General features: G+C 40.8%; 1 protein-coding gene across 1 annotated transcript in view; it reads right to left on the bottom strand.

The window, feature by feature from the left end:
* Dnah6 (dynein axonemal heavy chain 6) overlaps positions 1-7,612 on the bottom strand; it is a 185,874-nt gene that overhangs the window by 75,444 nt on the left and 102,818 nt on the right. The window contains 3 exon segments of the mRNA XM_050130231.1: positions 3,033-3,187; positions 5,585-5,658; positions 6,674-6,820. Coding sequence (XP_049986188.1) covers positions 3,033-3,187; positions 5,585-5,658; positions 6,674-6,820 — 376 coding nt within the window.

Here is a 7,612-nt window from a genome sequence, read left to right as displayed (position 1 = left end):
GTGCTCCAATGTGGGTCTCTGTCTCTGTCTCCTTTCATCGCCTGATGAAGGTTAATATTCAGGAGGATGCCTATATGTTTTTCTTTGGGTTTTCCTTCTTATTTAGCTTCTCTAAGAACCCGAATTATAGGCTCAATGTCCTTTATTTATGGCTAGACACAACTTAATTTTGTGAGCATCTAAGGCAGGAATAATAGATTTCCCCATGAATCTACATGGGCTGGCCACACACTCCTCAGGGTGTCATTTTATGAGGCAACAGGAGAGACTGGGGGAGGGGAAAGACTCAGAGACATTCTGCAAACCTATGCTAGGTGAGTTTGAAGATATACAGAAGAAAGGAGAAAAAGGTGGCAGGCAGGATGTGTAAGAGTAAGCACTGCCCATGGAGCTCACGTCTGATGATCACACGACCACCCCAGGGTGTGATGCTATCAACAAATTCTTAAAAGCAAAATAGAAAATGTAAAAACAATTTCTTTAAAAAAATTATCGTCAGTGTTTTAAGTGGCGAGTATCTACAGGAATGAAAACTGTTCAGCTCCAGTCTGTGGCTGCGCTGGCTAAAGGGTGGGCAGGAACCAAGCACTGTCCTGACCACCCGTGATAGCGGTCAGTCACGTCATAATGCACGCTGTGGCAAACATGGCTTCTTGAACTCGAGTTGAAGAGAAGAGCGCAGGATACATGAAGGACTTTATTTGCTCTTATTTATGTGAAAAAATTCTTGGGATTGAATTGCCCGTCCGCACAGGGCCAACCCTAAACTGTGGTTGACAGGAGTGTAAACCCTCAGAGCTGTTAAATTCTCGCTGTAGTTGTAGCTCAAGGGAGATCCCACTCACACCAATAGTTGCAAGCTCATTTTTGCAAAAATATGTCACCAAATATGGGTACCACTTTTAAACAACAGTATCAGAGATATATGGAGCTAAGTGTACTGAAGGCTGGAAATTCTCTTCTAATGAGCAACACAAAAGATCCAGGACAACTTTCCAGAGGAGAGGGATTTGAAACCAATCTTAAAATAATAACCCAGAGTAGCCTCACATTTGTAGCAATCTTGCCTCATTTTCCCAATTGCTGGAATTACAAGCACTGTGCTCCTGGCATAATCCTGGATAACAGTGCCCAGTGTGGATAAAGCTAAGGAAGCATGGGGGTGCTTTTAAAACACTTACGGAGCTTTTATGAAAACCTAGGCCTGTTCTGGTTTGCAAGACCTGCAGTGGAGTTAAAGGCAAAGGTTTGAATATGATTCCCAAGCTGTCATTCATTAGAAACAGATTTAGGAAAGTATACCTAGTTTTTCCATGACATGCTTCAAGAGCTGGACTATGCAATATCATCTCTGGTCCAATTTGTCCTTTCAACTAGAGCGCGCTCTCTCTCTCTGGTTTTTCGAGACAGGGTTTCTCTGTATAGTTTTGGTGCCTGTCCTGCTTTCCTGGACCTAGCTCTTGTAGACCTGGCTGGCCTTGAACTCACAGAGATACACCTGCCTCTGTCTCCCCGTGTGCTGGAATTTAAGGTGTGCACCACCACCTCCTGGCTCTGTTCTCTTCTTAAGAGCCTGGGTGTGCCCGTGTGGCTGGTTTGACTTAAAGACTAGGTATAGTAGAATAGGTATGACTCCCAAAGCTAAGTTATAGCGCCATCTGCCTTTCCTTCTGCTCTTGTTGTTGGAGCCAGGGCCATCATTTAGGGAAGGCCAGACATCCCAATGCTGCCACAGAGGGGCATGTAGGGGAGAACATTTGAGGACAGATGTTCCAGGCACTCCAGGTACTGTTTGATGAAACTACAAGAGATACCTCGAGAGGCCTGGAGCCAGAAGAGACAATGGTGAAATAGAGCCAATGGGAGTAAGCATGTCTAAAAAGTCAAATGGGACATTCTCTGAGCATTATTCAGAGAGATTGTGATACTGACTCGAGGGGTCTGTGACGATTAAATATGATGTCATGTACCATGGTTTCCCATGCTCATCGTTCCTACTCCGTAGGATGGACCTGACACCAGAAGTCACAGAAAGCAAATGCTGGTTCACACGGAAAGGTCATTTTAACACTTAGAATTCTCTAAAAGGACATGAACTACTCGATAAAGTGTATGTATCCCAAGGGCTGAGGATGCTCAGGCTCTATGCCCAAATGTGAGGAATGTCCCTCCAGCAGAGCTGTAAGTGGATAGGACTCACTTCCCAGTAGGTGGATCTGTCATCAGTGTTCAAAGCTAAAATCTTGACCTTTCTCTGTAGGTGCACATATAATTAGCCTAATATATCTTTTAAACTTTAGATACTATTTATAAGAAGAAAATAATAAAAACAAATAAAATTGATTAAATATTTTACAATAGTAAGAACTAGAGAAATGGCTTAGTGGTTAAGAGCACTTTCTGCTTTTGCAGGGGATTCAGGTTTGGTTCCCAGCACTCTCGGAGTGGTTTACAACCATCTGTGAATCCAGTTCCAGGAATCCAATGCCCTCTTTTCACCACCAAGGGTATCACACACATGGTACACACACATACGTGTAGACAACACATGCATACACATAAATAAATCTAACACCTCCTTAGCAATAATAACCTGTGGGATTCCATAGAAAATTCATGTGGCATGCATTTAAGGCATATCAAAATATATTTTGGGGCTAAAGAGATGGCTCAGTGATTAAGAGCATGTACTGCTTGCTCTTCCAGAAAACTTGGGTTTCGTTTCCAGCACCCACACCAGGCAGTTCACAACTGTAGCTTCAATCCCAGGAATCCAACATCCTTTTCTGGCCACCTCAGGCACCACACACACACACACATGCATGCATGCACACAACCACACACACAAGTAAGTAAAAATATTTGAAAAACATTATAAAAATATTGTTTGAAAAACATAATAAAATATCTTTTAGTCCACTTTGAGTATTTCTTCAAGACTTTAACTCATCTGCTAAAGCATCTAAAGTCCCATCCTTCAATAGAAACCAAATCAGGTCAACGTATAACTGGGGGGGCCTTGCAGCCTGTACCTTGACACGTGCTCTATGGCATCCTGGAAGAACACCAGCTTGACTTCCTTAGAGTTTGTGAGGTTATAGTCATCAAGATAGTCCTGCAGGACATTCCCAATTTTCTCCATGTCAGGCAGATCATCATAGATGCGGTCAGACTTATCTGCTCCAAACTGTAAGACATTTTAGGGGGACACACCAAGCTGGATTAACTACCTTACATAGGCATATGTCACCCACAATCTGGAAAATTCACTTCACCCTTTCACGTGGTAGGTTGTAATGCCAAGGATTTTTGCAATAAGGAGTTTGGAATCACCTTAATTTTCTTTGTGCAATCCAATGCTTTGGTTCACACTTTACTCTTGGTTGTTGACATTCGAAAAAGGAACTGAGAGTATGTGTGGCAGATTGCTATCTCTAGGAATGCTCATTCCTGGACTGTATGGAGTTTGGTGCTGCTGTTTGTTTTTTGACTATAGTGGTCACCTAGAACTACATAATGTTGAGAATAAAAATCAGGTGTAAATGAAAAGGAATCGAGTTCTTTGGACCAAATGAGGATGCTTTTTTTTGTGCTGTAGCAGTTTCGGGAAGCAGATAATAAAATGTATCTGGGCAAAGTTAAGAGAGTTCTGCTCACACACGTTAGGCAAATGGTCTACAACTTTGTCAAGCCTTCAACTCAGGTCTGGTTCATCTATTTTACTTTAATCTCTCTCTCTCCCTCTCTCTCTCCCTCTCTCTCTCTCTCTCTCTCTCTCTCTCTCGAGAGAGAGAGAGAGCGAGCGAGCGAGCATGAGTGCATATTTTATTGTGGAGGTCAGAGGGCAACCGTGGATAGTATCTGTCACTAGAAGCCTTCCATTTTTTGTCTTGTTTTATTTGCTTGGAACTTTGCAAAATAGGCCAGGCTAGTTGGCCTGTGGTTTCCAGGGATCCCCATTTCTTCCTCTCATCTCTCTATTACTAGGATTATAAGTGTATGTTGTTGCGCCTGGATTTTTACACGGAAGTCTGGGGATCCAAACTCATGTCTTCGTGCAGGCACTTTACTGACTCATCCATCTCCCCAGGCCTGTCTTTATTCTTTCATTTGATAATCCTATCACTAAAAAGCAAAGCAAATGTAATTTGTGAAAGCAAATCCTTGGGCTTTATTTATTTTTACTTACTTGGTTGTATTTAAGCTAGTCTTTCTTTCCCTTTAGAAATGTTGGTAATTTCAAATATGCATACAATATATTCAGATCAAGTCCATCTTCCCCTCAACCCCCCTAAAACGTCCCTCTACATCTCCCCTCCTAGTTCATGTTGTCTTACGTTTTTAAAAGAATTAATTGATTGGTTGAGTTTTATAACCCCAAGTCCAGTCAGTACCATCTGTATGTGCATGGGTGTAGGCCTACCCACTGAAGCATGGGCAACTAATCTATTTGGGCCACATCCCTGAGGAAAACGGATTCCCCCTGCTCCAGCAGCCACTAATTGCTGATAGCACCTTAGCTAGGGGTGTGGGTACCCATGAGGAATATTGACTCCTTTAACTCTGTACAGGATTTACATAGGCATCTATGGCTGCCGGACCTTAAGTTTTAATGATAAGTTTAAATAAGGTATATTTTGCAAAAATAAATGATTTTTCCCCCCGTCAGGTGGTAATACCCATCTGGAGTGTAGCCTTGCATACAGCTTATAGAAGAACCAGTTTATTTATTATCAAATTATTAGCTTGGATTGGCTGCTATGTACCTTGCTCCATGTGTGAGGCTGAGACTTAGGTGAACAAAGAAAAAGGGGGGGGGTTGGCCTTGAGACATCAAGAATGTGTTCTCAAGTACGAGTCAGTTTGTGGAAGCAGATGGTAGTTTGCTATGTAGGTGGCATGGAGTTGGGTAGAGATGGGGATTCGTTCTAGGAAGGTTCAGAGGGTAAAATTAGGACCGTGTGCTGACATTTTAGAAAGATGGAAGAACATAATAAATAAATATTAAAAAGAGTTAAAACTTAAAAAAAAAAGAAAGATGGAAGAGAAGTATACATGATATAAAAAGTAGTTAAATAGAAGAATACTAGCTAGAGTATCTTGAAATGAAGAGGGTTAGTGAGGAGTTCTGGAAGCCTTTGATCAGAGGTTTGATCAAGGGTTGCACAGCTACGTAGAGTATGGGATCCTGGGCCTGCATAAGGGCACGGAACCCCTTTGCCTCCTTTTAATAGTGGTTTGAGCTATCACCAAAATAAATGTAACATTTGCTGCAAAAGGGCAGAGAGTAAATGTTTTTGGTGTTGCAGGTCACCCATCTTTGCCTCCACTGCTGTACTCAGCTATCACTGGACAAAGGTGGCCGTACAGTTGCACACAAAAGAGTGAGTGCAGCTGCATTTAACTAGACCTTGTTTATAAAAACAAGGTAGCAGGCAGATGCGGCTCATGGGCCTGGAGCTTGCCCACACTCGGCTTAGATGTTTAATCTTCACAAACGCAAAATCCTTGTGCACATGAACTGGACTTAGAAAACAGCAAATGCTGTCATACCTTTGAGCTGAGCTAGGCAGCAGCTGCTCACCTTAATGAAATCCCCAAAGATGATAGGCCTGTTTAGAAAATATTCCAGGTCAATCGCTATTCCAAAGTGCTTGTCTGTTAAAACACAAAAGCAGCTTTACTATGGGAATCAGCTTGGATGTAGTATTTTAATAAGATTGGCAGAATAATATCTGCAGTTGATAGGAAAACTGAGAGAGAGCTATGCCAACAACATGCTATTTCAGCTGGTTGGAAAATCCCCCAGATTTAAGATTATTTAGCAAGTATTTAAAAACTTTTAAATAGCTAATATTGAAGACTTATTGAAGGATATTTTAGAATTACAGTCATTTCTTTTCATTTTAATCTATCTTTTTAAAAAATTAAAGATTTTTTTTTGAGACAGGGTCTCATATTATAGCCAAGGCTCCCTTTAAATTCTTGGCACTCCTCTTGCTGGAGCCTCCTGGGTGCTTAGATTATGGAAATGAGATATCACACCAGATACAAATGTTTTTTTAGTTATTCTGTAAAATAATGGGCTTCATTATACTGCTTTGATAGATACAGGTTATTGTTTTTGTTTGTATTGTACCTTCTTCTCCCCCTTTCCTTCTAGTCCTTTTCCCCTAACTAATCCTATCTGTGTTCATGACACATACGTGTGACTCATGTATCACGTGGATCTGCTGAGAAAGACATAGTTATATCTAGAGTCCCCATGATAGAAGACGTGATATTTATCTTTCTGTTCACCCACGCCCCTCTCTCGTTCCCACTCATACCATCCCAGACTGCTTTATCCCTACACTTTTCCCCTCTGCTGAAGCTCTCATCAATATTCTCTGTCTATCCTTTGTATGAGAGGAAACATTTTATCTTGGCTTCCTATTAGATAACATTCTATTCCTCCATTTTCCTGCCTCCACTTCTAATTTCATAGCTGAGTAAGAGTACCAAACCTTTCTTTATTCTAGTAACTAATTTTCATAATATTTAAATATAATCAAGTTATCAAAAGTTTTACTTATGAATGACTAAAACTCAAACTCATTTAATTTCCCATGTAGAAACCAAATAACTTTCCTGTTTTTTTTTAAATAAAAGAAAAATAAATAAAGATATTTACTGGCCATTTCTGTCAAAATGACATGGAAGTAGTGCTTGTCTTCATTACTGATCAATCGATCATGGAACACTCGTTGGCATTCATGGCAAAACAGTCTAAATATTTGAATTTCTTCCCTTATTGTTCCTGGATCACATTGCAGAATACCTGTGCATTTTTTTTTAAGAAAAGAAAAGCAAAAAGGAAAATTTTGCATTTATGTAACTGCTTATAACAGTTGAATAAAGTAGGAGACACTTAAATCCAGCTGGGGATAGAAAGAAGTGGTGAGATTTGGGAGATATTTTGAAAGGGACATTGTGCAAGGCCCATGACTAGAGGAGATAATGGTAGTCCCCTCTGGGGCAGGAATACCCGTGGCCTGTGGTGGAGGGATGAAGCAAGAATCTACTTTGTGTGTGTGAGAGAGACAGGGTTTCCCTATGCAGCTCTGGTTGTCTTAGAACACACTTCATAGACCAGACTGGCCTAGAACACATAGAGATCTACCTACCTCTGCCTAACAAGTGCTGGAATTAAAGGCACGCATCAACACGTCTGGTTAAAATCTACTTTCAGTTCATAGCACTAAGTGCACACTTAAAGAAAATGGAGAAAGCATACATAGGGGACTTAACAGCACACCTGAAAGCTTTAGAAAAAAAAGAAGCAGATGTGCCCAGGAGGAGTAGAAGACTGGAAATAATCAAACTGAGGGCTGAAATCAACAAAACAGAAACACAGAAAACAGTCCAAAGAATCAATGAAACAAAAAGTTGGTTCTTGGAGAAAATCAACAAGATCAACAAACCCCTATCCAAACTAATTAAACAACAGAGAGAGAACACGCAAATAAATAAGATCAAAAGTGAAAAGGGGGACATAACCACAGACACAGAGGAAATTCAGAGAATCATTAGATCTTACTACAAAAGCCTGTATGCCACAAAACTGGAAAAT

This window comes from Alexandromys fortis, unplaced genomic scaffold (assembly GCF_014885135.2).
Source record: "Alexandromys fortis isolate MF-2015 unplaced genomic scaffold, M_Fortis_MF-2015_v1.1 scaffold_336, whole genome shotgun sequence".
NCBI lineage: Eukaryota > Metazoa > Chordata > Mammalia > Rodentia > Cricetidae > Alexandromys > Alexandromys fortis.
The sequence above is the reverse complement of the archived record's forward strand: the minus strand, read 5'-3'. Positions and strand labels throughout refer to the sequence as shown.